Source organism: Saccopteryx leptura, chromosome 4, assembly GCF_036850995.1.
Source record: "Saccopteryx leptura isolate mSacLep1 chromosome 4, mSacLep1_pri_phased_curated, whole genome shotgun sequence".
In the NCBI taxonomy this organism is placed as follows: domain Eukaryota; kingdom Metazoa; phylum Chordata; class Mammalia; order Chiroptera; family Emballonuridae; genus Saccopteryx; species Saccopteryx leptura.
The window spans coordinates 33,925,449-33,939,834 of NC_089506.1; the positions used below are offsets into that span (position 1 = coordinate 33,925,449).

At 38.5% G+C, this 14,386-nt stretch overlaps 1 protein-coding gene across 1 annotated transcript in view; it reads left to right on the forward strand.

Annotated features, from left to right (window-relative positions):
- HOOK3 (hook microtubule tethering protein 3) overlaps nucleotides 1-14,386 on the forward strand; it is a 102,509-nt gene that overhangs the window by 69,841 nt on the left and 18,282 nt on the right. Inside the window, exons 13-17 of the mRNA XM_066380433.1 lie at nucleotides 106-193; nucleotides 3,405-3,474; nucleotides 7,075-7,215; nucleotides 9,360-9,447; nucleotides 13,964-13,998. Of these exons, the coding sequence (XP_066236530.1) occupies nucleotides 106-193; nucleotides 3,405-3,474; nucleotides 7,075-7,215; nucleotides 9,360-9,447; nucleotides 13,964-13,998 (422 nt within the window). The remainder of the gene's footprint in view (nucleotides 1-105; nucleotides 194-3,404; nucleotides 3,475-7,074; nucleotides 7,216-9,359; nucleotides 9,448-13,963; nucleotides 13,999-14,386) is intronic.

Consider the following 14,386-nt stretch of genomic DNA (forward strand, 5'->3'; position numbering starts at 1 on the left):
CATGTTCCTACTGTTTATTATTTTTTTTAGGTAAGGCAAAGACCACTAATGAAAATAAATTCATAAAACTTGCAGCTAACTTTCCTTTTTTAAAAATCTCTGCAGAGATTAAGAACAGAAAGGGATTCTCTGAAGGAAACCATTGAAGAGCTTCGTTGTGTACAGGCTCAAGAAGGGCAGCTCACAACTCCAGGTAAAACTGTTTCAGCAGCCTCAGCAAGACTATTTAGTGCTAATAGTATCAGTGTAAAAACTATATTCATTCTAAGATGGTTAGATCAACAGATGAAAATGAAAAATTGGTGAAGAGGCCATGAAATTGATACAGATTTTAAACGGTTACCCAGATATTGTGGCAAATAATCTGTAGTTATTGGATCAAATTTATTTGCCTACTTTACCCTTAATTATCTTTAAATATTTGATTTTATTAGGTCAAAAATACAAACATTTGTTAAATCATCTCTGTTATTTTTTATTTTTTTGTGGCAGAGACAGAGAGAGTCAGAGAGAGGAACAGACAGACAAGAAAGGAGAGAGATGAGAAACATCAGTTCTTCGTTGTAGTTCCTTAGTTGTCCATTGATTGATCTCTCATATGTGCCTTGACCGGGGTGGGGGCTATAGCAGACCGAGTGACCCCTTGCTCGAGCCAGCAACCTTGGGCTCAAACTGGTGAGCCTTGCTCAAACCTGATGAGCCCGTGCTCAAGCTGGCGACCTCGGGGTCTTGAACCCGGGTCCTCTGAGTCCCAGTGACGCTCTATCCACTGCGCCACTGCCTGGTCAGGCAAATCATCTCTGTTATTAATAAACTTGGAAAGTTTTATTCTAAAATGTTCTTCATAACCTTTTAAAAAATATATTAAACTTTTGTAACCAATGATTTTATTTCCTACTGCTGTATGGAGTTGGTATCAATTTATTAAAGGACTTTTGTCCAAAGAGAAAAGTATCTTTCTGTAGGGAATCATTCAATCTTTCATATTGTTAATATGATAGTACCACTGAAAATAGTCTACAGATTTAGTGCAAACTTTATTAAAATACCAACAGTATTTTTTTCATAAATAGAAAAATCCATTCTAAAAATTCATATGGAATCTGAAGAACCCCAAGTAGCCAAAACAAAGAAAGAAAACTTGTAAGACTCATTCTTCCTGATTTTAAAACTTAATATAAAGTTAGCAATTAAAACAGTGTACCAGAGGCAGAATATATAGACCAATATATATTGGACAGACATATATAGACCAATGGAATAGAAAAGAGTGACCAGGCCCTGGCTGGTGGGTGAGTAATAGAGCATGTGGATGTTCCAGGTTCAGTTCCTGGTCAGGGCACACAGGAGAAGCTACCATCTGCTTCTCTACCCTCTCTCTCTCTCCTTCCACAGCCAGTGGCTCGATTGGTTCAAGCCTGGCACCAGGTGCTGAGGATAGCTCTGTTGGAGCACATTAGCCTCAGGTGCTAAAAATGGCTTGTTACTGGAACATTGGCCTATGATGAGATTGCTGAGTGGATCCTGGTTGGGGTGCATACGGGAATCTGCCTCAGTATCTTCCTCCTCTTACCTAAAAAAAAGAAAAAGTTCCCAGAAATAAATCCTTACATATGTGGTCAATTGATTTTCAACAACAGTGTTAAGGCCATTCAATGGGACAAAGGAATGTCTTTTCAACAAATTGTCCTAGAAAAATGGATATCCATATCCAAAAGCATGAAGTTGGGCTTATACTGTGTACAAAATTGAACTCACAATGGGTAAAAGCCCTAAATGTAAGGGTAAAGCTATAAACTTTTAGAAGAAAACAGAGGAAAATCATCATGATACTGGATTTGGCAGTGATTCCTTGAATTGATAACAAAAGAATAGGCAACAAAAGAAAAAAAATAGAGAAATTAGGCTTCATCAAAATTAAAAACTTTTTTGCCTGACCAGGCAGTGGCAGAGCATTGGCCTGGGATGCTAAGGTCCCAAGTTCAGAACTCTGAAGTCACCGGCTTGAGCACAGGCTCATTGGCTTGAGTGTGGGCTCTCCAGCTTGAGCACCGGGTTGTTTGGTTGAGTCCAAAGTCGCTTGTTTGAGCAAGGGGTCATGGATTCGGCAGGAGCCCCCCCCCCTTCGTCAAGGCACATTTGAGAAAGCAATGATCAACTAAAGTGCTGCAACTATGAGCTGATGCTTCTTACCTTTCTGCTGTCTGCCGTCCTGTCTGTCCCTCTATATCCCTCCCTCCCTCTCTCTCTCTCTCTCTCTCAAAAAACAACAAAAAAAAAACTTCTGTGCCTCAAAGAACACTAGCAACTGAGTGAAAAGTCAACCCACAAAATGGAAAAAATATTTGCAAATCACATATCTACTAAATGATTGATATCCAGAATATATAAAGAACTTCTGTAACTCAACAACAACAAAATTCAGTTTACAAATAGGCATAGGTAATGAATAGATATTTCTCCAAAGATATGCAAATGGCCAATGAGCACATGAGAAGATGCTCAACATTAGTAGTCATTAGAGAAATGCAAATCAGAACCACAATGGGATATACTTTATACACATTTGCTTGGCTGTTACCAAAAAGGGGGGGAAAAGGAAAATAACAAGTGTTGGGGAGGATGTAGAAACATTAGAAACCTCTTATATGGCTGACGGAAGTGTAAACTAGGGCAGCCACTGTGGAAGAATTTAGTACTTCTTAAAAAATTTAAAACATAAAATTATCACATAATTTAGCAATTCCATTTCTAAATATATGCTTAAAAGAAATCAACACAAGGGCTCAACCAGATACTGGTATACCAGTGTTCATAGCATTATTCACAATAGCCAAAACATAGGAACAACCCATGTGTTCATCAACAGATAAAAGGATAAAGAAAATCTGATATGCACATACAATGGCATATTAACCATAAAAAGGAATGAAATTCTGATAAAAGCTGCATGGATAAATTTTAAAACATTATGTTAAGTGAAGTAATAAGCCAGACACAAAAGAACAAATATTGGTATAATTCTGTGTCATGAAGTATCTAGAATGGGCATCTTCATTGAGACAGAAAGTAGAAGTTTATGAGAGGTAAGGGAGAAGGAATGGGGAGTTACTGTTTAATGGTTAAGAGAAATTTATGTTTTGGGTGATGAATTTTGGAAATTGGCAGAAGTGGTGGTTCCACAACATAGTGAATGGACTTACTGTCATTCAGTTGTACACTTAAAAGTCGTTAAAATGATACAATAACAATAATAATGTAAGACAACTGTGACATGATCTTATACTTGACTAAACAAAGATATTAGCTGTTGAAATTAATGCTCAAGGTAGGATTTTATGTAGAAATTAAAGGAAATTGCTGTGCTGTCTCTTACCCTTGCATGCATGTTTACTTATTTATAGGGTTAATGTCGCTGGGAAGTCAGGAATCTTCAGATAGTTTGGCAGCAGAGATTGTTACACCTGAAATCAGGTAAGATTGTAAAGTTCACAGCACACTGCACTGTAGTTCTAAAGAAAACTTACTCTTCTGTGATACGAAGAGGGTCGTTTTCTTAGTCTTTATTACTAACACTTTCAGCGTGAACTCATGCTGAAACGTCCATAATTTGGGCCCTTTTTCAACTGGCCCAAGATACTTGATCTTCTTACTTCAGTAGGACATTGTTTCACACGTACAAAACAAACTGATGGCTCTCTGCTTGGGTACCCTTAGCAAACATTTAGCAATAGAACCACTTAACCTAAAAACAAAGGTTATGTTTAGCCATCAGCCTGCAAAATAATTATTCACTAAGATTTATATTTTAATTATGTAGAATGGTCTGGGAAAGACATAATACACAGGAGGAAATATCTCCCCATCTCTACTGCTCTTCCTTCAATAGTACCTTACATTTTTATTTAGTCAGCATTTTAAAAATTCCACTTATTTTATTTACACTGGCCTTGATTCTTTATACTATCCTGGGGGTATTAAGTAATATAATGGTTGGTTTAAGAGTTTTATAGCCTGACCAGGTGGTGGCACAGTGGATAGAGCGTTGGACTGGGACATGGAGGACCCAGGTTTGAAACCCTGAGGTCGCCAGCTTGAGCGCAGGCTCATCCGGCTTGAGTGGGGTCTCACCAGCTTGAGCGAGGGGTTGCTAGCTTCAGTGTGGGATCATAGACATGACCCCATGGTCACCGGCTTGAGCCCAAACATCGCTGGCTTGAAGCCCCAGGTCATTGGCTTGAGCCCAAGTTTGCTGATTTGAGCAAGATGTTTCTTGCTTTGCTTCTGGAGCCCTCCCCTCCCCTTGTCAAGGCACATATGAAAAAGCAATCAATGAACAACGAAGATGCCACAAGAATTGATGCTTCTCATCTCTCTCCCTTCCTATCTGTCCCTGTCTGTCTCTTTCTGTCTCTGTCACAAAAACCAAAAATAATTAATAATAATAATAATTTTTTTTTTTCTGAAGTTGGAAACAGGGAAGCAGTCAGACAGACTCCCGCATGCGCCCGACCGGGATCCACCCGGCATGCCCACCAGGGGGCGATGCTCTGCCCATCTTGGGGTGACGCTCTTCTGCAATGAGAACCATTCTAGCGCCTGAGGCAGAGGCCACAGAGCCATCCTCAGCGTCCGGGCCAACTTGGCTCCAATGGAGCCTTGGCTGCAGGAGGGGAAGAGAGAGACAGAGAGGAAGGAGAGAGGAGAGGGGAAGGGGTGGAGAAGCAGATGGGTGCTTCTCCTGTGTGCCCTGGCCGGGAATCGAACCCGGGACTCCCGCACGCCAGGCCGGTGCTCTACCACTGAGCCAACCAGCCAGGGCCTTATAATAATATTTTTTTTTTTTAATTTTTTTTATTTTTCTGAAGCTGGAAACGGGGAGAGATAGTCAGACAGACTCCCGCATGCGCCCAACCGGGATCCACCTGGCACGCCCACCAGGGGCGATGCTCTGCCCACCAGGGGGCGATGCTCTGCCCATCCGGGGCGTCGCTCTGCCGCGACCAGAGCCACTCTAGCGCCTGGGGCAGAGGCCAAGGAGCCATCCCCAGCGCCCGGGCCATCTTTGCTCCAATGGAGCCTTGGCTGCGGGAGGGGAAGAGAGAGACAGAGAGGAAGGAGGGGGTGGGGGTAGAGAAGCAAATGGGCGCTTCTCCTATGTGCCCTGGCCGGGAATCAAACCCGGGTCCCCCGCACGCCAGGCCGACGTTCTACCACTGAGCCAACCGGCCAGGGCCATAATAATATTTTTTAAACTGTTTACATGTGTGTTCATATACATAAGATTAAAAGACTTATTTCAGCAGTAATTATTTTGTACCATAGGGTTATTGAGGGTTATTTTCTTCCCTTTTTTTTTCTTTGAAAGTCTAGAGGAGCAAGAGTTCTTTATTTGAGGCACAGTGTATAATATCATCATTATGAACACAAGTTTGTGAAAAAGACATATTCCAAAAGAAAAAATTCAACAAGAAGAGAGCGTGTCATCCAGGTTGTGAATCAAAATTAGGAATATTCACAATGGAGGGTTCCTATTTTCTTTTACTCTGTTTGCCCCTATAATGAATGTATTTTACTTGTAGTTGAAATATATGTTAAAGTCATTGTTGTCCATACATAAAATATATCAAGTTCTGTGTAATTGCTTGAGTTGAGCCACAAATTTGACTTTCATCCTTTTCAACAGCAAAAGTAAAATTGCTTTATAAGATTTACAGGGTTTACAAAATAAGAGCAGACTGTTTTGTGTATGTGTTTATCTGTTTTTGTGCTTTCCTTTTCCATGAGAAGCACAGCTCTTCATAGTATCTGGTATGAGTACCTTCATGGGACCCTCTAGAGAGGACCTTATATAAGGAAAGAATGAATTATATTTTCAAGATGTAGATCTTCAATGATATCTCCATATACATTGATATTCAATTTTATCATCCCTACAGTAAATGTAGCAGCAAATTTTGTTTGGCTATTGCTTTTAGCATCCCTCAGTGTAAGCTTTTGACATACCACAGGGAGCCCAAAACAATGCAGTCCCATATTTTGATTCTGATAATCTGGTATGTTGCAAAAATACAATTCATATCTATAGGAATGGGTGGACTGCATAGCTTGAAGGCATTCTTCCTTGGATATTATGTCTTGCTACCAAATAATTAGTACTAGAGCATGGTATTAGAGGTCATGTTTTCTGATGAGAACTAAAGGACAAATATATAAATGCAATCTTAGCTTAAATATGTAAATCTGAAAGGAAATACGTTTGAAATCTCTTTCATTAAAAATCATGATATTGGCCCTGGCCGGTTGGCTCAGTGGTAGAGCGTCGGCCTGGTATGCAGGAGTCCCGGGTTCGATTCTCGGCCAGGGCACACAGGAGAAGCGCCCATCTGCTTCTCTGCCCCTCCCCTTCTCCTTCCTCTCTGTCTCTCTCTTTCCCTCTGTAGCCAGGGCTCCATTGGAGCAAAGTTGGCCCGGGCACTGAGGATGGCTCTGTGGCCTCTGCCTCAGGCACGCCAGGCGTCCCCAAACTACAGCCCGCGGGCCGCAATGCGGCCCCCTGAGGCCATTTATCCAGCCCCCACTGCACTTCTGGAAGGGGCATCTCTTTCATTGGTGGTCAGTGAGAGGACCACTGTATCTGGCAGCCCTCCAGTGGTCTGAGGGACAGTGAACTGGCCCCCTGTGTAAAAAGTTTGGAGACCCCTGCTTGCAACGCCCCAGATGGGCAGAGCATTGCCCTCTGGTGGGTGTGCTGGGTGGATCCTGGTCGGGTGCATGCAGGAGTCTGTCTGACTGCCTCCCCGTTTCCAACTTCAGAAAAATACAAAAAAACAAACAAACAAAAATCATTATATTTGGAGAGTTATCTTCAGATTATCCATTCCAAAAATGCAAGTATTTAAAAAGACCTGAAATATAATGTCCCAGCCAGTTACAACAGGAGTTACATTCTTTGCAGGAACATTGTTTTTCACTCTGTTCTATGTATATATTAAATCTGACTATGCACAGCTGGATTTTGGTAACTATGTTGTAGTAATATACCATATAATCACTTTTTCTTTTGCTTACTAGGGAGAAACTAATTCGTCTTCAGCATGAGAATAAGATGTTAAAACTTAACCAAGAGGGTTCAGACAATGAAAAAATTGCCTTATTGCAGAGCCTTCTAGATGATGCAAATCTACGCAAGAATGAACTGGAGACCGAAAATAGGTAGGGATGTAGATAGGAAGCTGCATTAGACACAGGTTTTTTCTGTTTGCCGTGATTTTGATTCCCTTAAACAGTGGTGTGAATTGTATTTTGAGAAGTGGTAACATATTATTCCATTTCCTTTTAAGAGCACTTTAATCCATTTCTCCATTTATGAACAGACTTGCCAGAAGTATTGTGCCACTTTATAATAATTTTCCCCACTTCATTTCTTTAGGCAACATGATACCAAAACCCTACCCTTCCCCCATTCTGATCATGAATTAAAGCTACTTCAAACTTTAACAATTTTATTACTATGTTGGCTTGTCCATTCCCAATTACTAGGCTTTTGAATTGCTTTCAAGTCTTTCCAAGGAACATCTTGGTATGGACTGATTGATCATGTCTTATGACATTTACAATGACCTCCACGTATAGGCTTGCAATATTTGTTGACTAAGTAATTTTAAAAATGGCTAAGATTGATAGTCTTAGAGTTTGATATATATTTCTATATTGCTTTCTGAAAAGATTAGACAAAATTACAGTACCAGTAGTCATGTATTCATGTACCTTTTTTGATATTGCATATGGATTTTCAGATAATTCTTTCACTATTGAAAACCACTCAGATATTATATTTTCTGATGTGAAAAACATCAGTTACTATAGATTTGATTGCGTTTTACTGTGATTTTCACAAAATTATAGATTGTAGGTTTATGATCAGAATTTCTTATAACTTCTTAAGTAAAAAAATGTTTTATTTAACTTTTTGTCTGTTTGGATTCTAAATACTCATTGCCCTGTTTTGTCCTTAATTTGGGGAGGTCTGTCTTTTACTACTGAAGTATTTCTTACTGAAATAACCAGTCATCTGTTAAATGGCCAATCCAGTGGGAGCAATCAAAACTTTGTCTTTCCTCATCTCTCTGCTATTTTCATTGTTGCTGATCATTTCCTCCTTCCTCGAGCTTTTTTTTTTCAAATTTCAGTAACACCCCTTCTTATGTTTCTCCCAATTCTCTTATTATTCTCCAGGTTGAAGTTCCTCTTTCTATTCCACTTGGTGATCTGCCATCTTCCACTTTTCTGCACGTTCTTCCTAGTCAATATCCTAAGTATTATTTTTTGTTCTGGGTGTTCTTATGCCTTCCCAATACATTTCCTCCTTTGTTCCCGTCTGTTTCAAACATATTTGGTAATTATTGTAACAACCTCCTCCAGGCCGTCATGCCTCCTCTTTGACTTTTTAATACATCTTCCAATGTCAGACCAATGTGATCTTTCTGAAACATTATCTGATCATATTTCTTCTTTCTTGCAATCCTCAATGTTACCCAAGACCTAGGGAACCAAATTGGCCTACTGAATGTTGCATCATACTGACCTAGAGAATTTACAAAGTTCAAGCTTCAGAATCAGCATTATTAAATGCTGGCTGAGTTATTCCATTTCCAGCCAAATTTTAGCCCAGATCATAGGATAAGTTTCAAGAACTTTTCTATATTACACATGGCTGCACCAACCTCTCCTTTTCTTCTCTGATTTCATCTTCAGCTGTTCTTACCTCTCATAGTCTATTTTTCAGCCATACCATTCCTAAACTCACTCTACCTCTCATTTTTCTATGTACTTTGTCCTGAATCCCAATTTTACTCTTAACCACATATTTTATTTTTTGTTCTAGTTTCAGTTTAAGTCAAGCCTATCCTAATTTCTCTACATAATTAGGTACAATTCTTGCTTCTTTGAGCCGTCATCATTCTTTTGTATACATCTGTGCGCTATGTTGAAGTATTTATCTTTTATTTTTACATTTTGGCTCCCAACTAAATTTGTTGAGTGCACAGATCTTTTAATACTAGTGCTGAGTATAGTGCCTGACACATAGTTTAAATAAACATATTTCAAAGTGAATCTCAGATAAGTAGATACGAATATGTACATCAGTTTGATAGAATGTGTCCATAAAGTACTACATTGGAAATCATTATAGAGATTTCAAGAACTATGAAAAATAATTTTAAAAGTGAGCTACTACTATAACCTTAGGCTTTGTTTTGCTAATTATACTATCTCCCTAAACAAAGTGACAATCTAAGGAAAAAGACCTAAGTTAAATCAGAATTTGACAAATTAATGTACATTTTTATTTCTAGGCTGGTGAATCAGAGACTTTTGGAAGTACAGTCACAAGTTGAAGAACTGCAAAAATCTTTACAGGATCAAGGATCAAAAGCAGAAGATGTAAGTTTTAATATGTACCAACCATGGTCCACCTGTTTCTTAGTGTAACAAAACTGTAATTTTATTCTTTTACTTGATGTTCTCTTCAGAATAATTTATAATTCTGTTGGTTATAGAAAAGCAGCAGTGTTTGCCTTTCCCTAGCTTTCCTTATAAAAAGCCAGATGGTATTTTACTGTCTCTTTCAGATTTACTCTGCTGAGAATTAAAAGCTCATTTGTAGTTATCAGCTAAGAAATTAATTGAGATTTATGTTTTACAAGTAATCAACTCAGTATTCAAAGTATAGGGTTTTCCCCTATGACCAAAACAAAAAAGTGCCGGTAGAAACTTAGCGTGTTCATGAAGAATTTTTTATGTAAAGTCGATTTCTTTTGTGTGTGTGTGTGTGACAGAGAGAAAGAGAGGGACAGATAGAGACAGATAGGCAGGAAGGGAAAGAGATGAGAAGCATCAATTCTTAATTGCAACACCTTAGTCTCCTTAGTTGTTCATTCATTGCTTTCTCATATGTGCCTTGAGTGGGGGGGGGAGGGCACTCACTACAGTAGAGCGAGTGACCCCTTGCTCAAGCCAGCAACCTTGGGCTTCAAACCAATGAAGTGACTTTAGGCTCAAGCCAGCGACCATGGGGTCATTATGATCCCACACTCAAGCCAGCGAACCCACGCTAAAGCTGGTAACCCCGCTCAGGCCGGATGAGTCTGCGCTCAAGCCGGTGACCTCAGGGTTTCAAACCTGAATCCTCTTTGTCCCAGTCAAACTCTGTCCACTGCGCCACTGCCTGGTCAGGCGTAAAATTGGTCAGGCGTAAAATTGATTATTAAGAAAATAATGTCATCCCTAGAATTCCATTGTCTCTAAATTCTGAATCCCGCTTGCTACCCCCAGTACACACTCAAGTATGATTTCACTGACCTTTTAAATATTTCCTTCGCACTCTGTGTCTGTCATAGCCCTGCCTGCTTGACTGGCATGCTCAAGTCTAGAATACAGAAAATATGTTGAGCCAGCAACTGGGCCTTTTTTCATCTCCTCATGCTCACTGTCTGTCACAGTGCGGATGCAGCACCGAGTGGTCAGTCTCTGAGGAAAGTGTAAATGAATCATATTTTTCAAATTCTTTGTATTTAATGAGCAGTATACAATAGAGCTGCGACTATAAAGTGCTAAAAAGTAATGTAAAGAAGGGGGGAAAACCTAAATTTTAGTGACCAATCATGGCTTCAGCCAGTTGGTTTTTGTTTTGCTTTGTTTTTTCCTGTTGTCAGTGTAACTTGATGTAAACTGTCTCTTGAATATAAACCTACATATTTGGTTGTTCCCACTGGTAGAGTTATTTTATCAGCACTAGATATATCCAGTTTCATCAGCCTTATTAGCATAAGAAGGTATAAGGACAAGAGGAATCAAAGAAGGAGAGTTTAACTAGTACAGTACTTCAAACCTGAGAATATTAGATACAGAAAGCCCACCATGCCCTAATTTTAGTAGTTCTGTCAGATTTAGGAGCTTACAGTGGCAGGATGCTCTTCTCTGTGGTGATTTTAATTCATCCTTTAATTAATGTGTTGATAGTTCTTCTTAGATTCCCAGGTTGATTTTCACGTCTTCAAATTGTGACCAACATTTAAACTACCTATTCCTTTCTTAAAATGGAACTAGTTTGGCCCCTGGCCAGTTAGCTCATAGTCAATTAGAGAGTCATCCCAAAATGCCAAAGTTGCCGGTCAACCCCCAGTCAGGGCACATACAGGAAGTGACCAGTAGATGCACAACTTAGTGGAACAACGAGTGCTTCCCTATCTCTCTCTGTCTCTAAAATCAGTTTAAAAAAAATGGAACTACTTAGAAATGTCATGGTTTACTTTTAAACCATGCTTTTATCCAGAATGCTAAATTATAAATGGATGAAGCAAACGCAGCACTTGTGTATTAAAATATTAGTTAGCCTAACTAAGAGTCTCTTAGAAATTAACCAAAGTGGGTAACATTTTTTAGTTCAGTGAAATGTCTAGGTCTCTCTCCCCCTGCGGTAAATGTATCCTTAGCTTCGGTCTCTGAAAGCTCACCGTCCTTGTGTTGATTTGCTGTGGTAGAGAGGGGCTGGGGCCCGGTGGTACACAGGAAGTAAAAATGGTGGAGCATCGCTATCAACTCGGCCTTAGTGCTGTAGTGATAACCTTTGTACTCGATTCTCTCACTTACATTAAAATATACATAAAGAAATATATTCTGTAAAAAATAATTTTACAGGATCTGGTTAGATATCACTGTAGTAATCAGATCTAATTAAATGTGCTGTATGCCATTACTTTAAGAGAACATATTTCAGAAGTGAAATGCAAGCCCTGTAAAGTACTATTTGCATAAATTAGTCAGTTTGACTGCCCAGATGCTCAGGAGATGTCTTGTTCTAAATTCTTAGGGATTCTCTTAGATATTTTTTCTACATATAGGAAATATTCAGCTAGAAACTTTCTTTCTTCTGATGTTGTGCCTCCACATGGTTTAGAGAAACAGCATGGTACGGGATATGTGGTTCTTTCCCCAGCAGACTTTTGATGTTCTGGTCTTCTCTCTTCGCTGACCCACAGTGTTGCTTCTCAGGAATTTGTAATGCGTAGAACAATCTGCCAAATGGAATTGGTCCCCTCTGAAGAACAACATTAATTTCTACCTATTTCTGTTATCAAAAGCACAGTCCTTTCAGAAACCTTAAGTTAGAGTAGGATGGTTTGCACATTTTTATTATTATTTTTATGTCATTTATTTTTAGCATGGAAGCAGAAAAGCATTGTTATATCCAGTCATATGGCTGTTTTGAGCTAGCCACAGTGTATAACACTCCAGAGAACAAGACAGGATGAGGAGACCATAGAAGAAAGAAAAATGTACATTTTTGAAAAAAATGCATATCTTTTACTTCTATTCATAAATTACTAAATCGTTCCTTCTATTGGCTGCCGTGTTTGCTTCATACTAATATGTCCTCTCTGTCTCTTGGCATGGTTTCTGCTCAAGGCTATTGTAAGTATGGCTTCCTATTTGTTTCTATATATTAAGCAATTTTATTATTTATATGTTATTTGCCATCGTAGTTGATGGTAATAAAATTTTAGATTGCAGGGACTTTATGCAAAATGAACATACCAATATTATTTGCCTTATAGGTTTCTGCGCTTTACAGTTAAGATGCTTTAAGATGTCTGGCACTTGAAAACTACTGAATGTCTCTGGGCCTCACTTCTTCAGCTATAGGATGGGCTAATATTACTCAGTGTCGTGAGGTTAACATAAGACAGTGTATATATGACATGCTTTAGTGCAGTGCCTGGCATATTAACCCCTCATTAAATCATTATTTTATTATGTATTATCACAGTTAAAATAAATTTTGTAGAGCCTAATCAGAACATAAGTGCAAAGTTAAAGTTAAGGTATTTAGAAAGTATTTTCATTTTACCCCTTGCACTAGAGAAGGAGGAATAAGCATAATCAGAAGTTAATAGGGTTATGACCTTTTTTATATTTTGGGGAAGCAGTGATGGAAGACTGGCCCACTGATCTAGCTGTAGTTAACTTACTGAGCAAAGAAATAAATTTGAAATATTCCAGAGCTGTGTTAGAATGGACTTGAATAAATAGTTATGGTAATCGTTACCGAATAAGCTAACTGAAAATCGAAGAACTTAGTGTGCAGTTTTCTCCTCATCACTGCTATTGATTGATTGATTGAACAGTCTGTTTAATAAGCCTATATTAATTGGGTTTGACTGAATGAATTATATAACCATTTACCTCAAATGAAGTATTTCATAGAATTCACTAATTGTATGTCCCTTACCAGTATTAAATTTAGATATGGAACCTAGCCGTCCTATGTAGAAGCCACTATTCTTTTTTTTTTTTTTTTTTTTTTGAAGCCACTATTTTTTATGATTATTTTTAGGTCATTTTTCATTTCCTGCTTTTCAGGAGACTTTTTTTTTTAAATACCCAGTCAAAACTTCATTCTCGAGCATATTAAGTTCTGTGTCTATATCATCCTTCATATTCACATACTAGCACATAAATTGATTACAGTCTGTGCATATTTGTAAATCACTGATTCAGTCATAAGTACTTATGGAAATTGATCCCAGACTTTATCATGATGCAAGGGAAACAATATTAAAAAAATGTCTTATGGAAAGTACTATATTAGAGTTCTGCCTACCAAGTCCAGAATATTAGGTCTGTACATAAGTGGCTTTTTTACTTATTTCCTGACTATAAGTAGAGAGTTCAGATATGTAGTTTCTGGGTATTTTATACTGACTGCTGTCACTTACGGGCTGCTCTCTCCCTGTCAAAGTGAAATCAACTTGGGTACATTGTATGTTTTGAGCTCTTTGACCAGAAAGATTATTGAGGGCTCACTCCGAGTTAGTTACTACTATGCTCTTAATTTTTAGAAAATAATTACTAGTAGTAAAAATGGTTTTAACTAATAAATTTTATTTTTCCATTTCAGTCAGTTCTTCTAAAAAAGAAACTTGAAGAACATTTGTAAGTATAAAAGCTATAAAGGCTCATTTTTATATTATCTGGTGAAACATAAGTATTTTATGTTAGGTAGTTACAGAATGTCTGGGCTATGGCATGTGTGTCCCTTGAAGATATAGGACATTATAAGACATATATTAATAGTGTCTAACGGGTCTTCTCGACCCAAGATCCTCAAGTCAAAACAATGACTGCTTTAGAACTACTATTTTCAAATGAGATTCCAGGGCTTTATAACTTCATGGTAGGACTTATAGCCATAGTTAGGAATTTGAGACACTTTAGATCAGGGGTCCCCAAACTTTTTACACAGGGGGCCAGTTCACTGTCCCTCAGACTGTTGGAGGGCCGGACTATAAAAAAAAACTATGAACAAATCCCTATGCACACT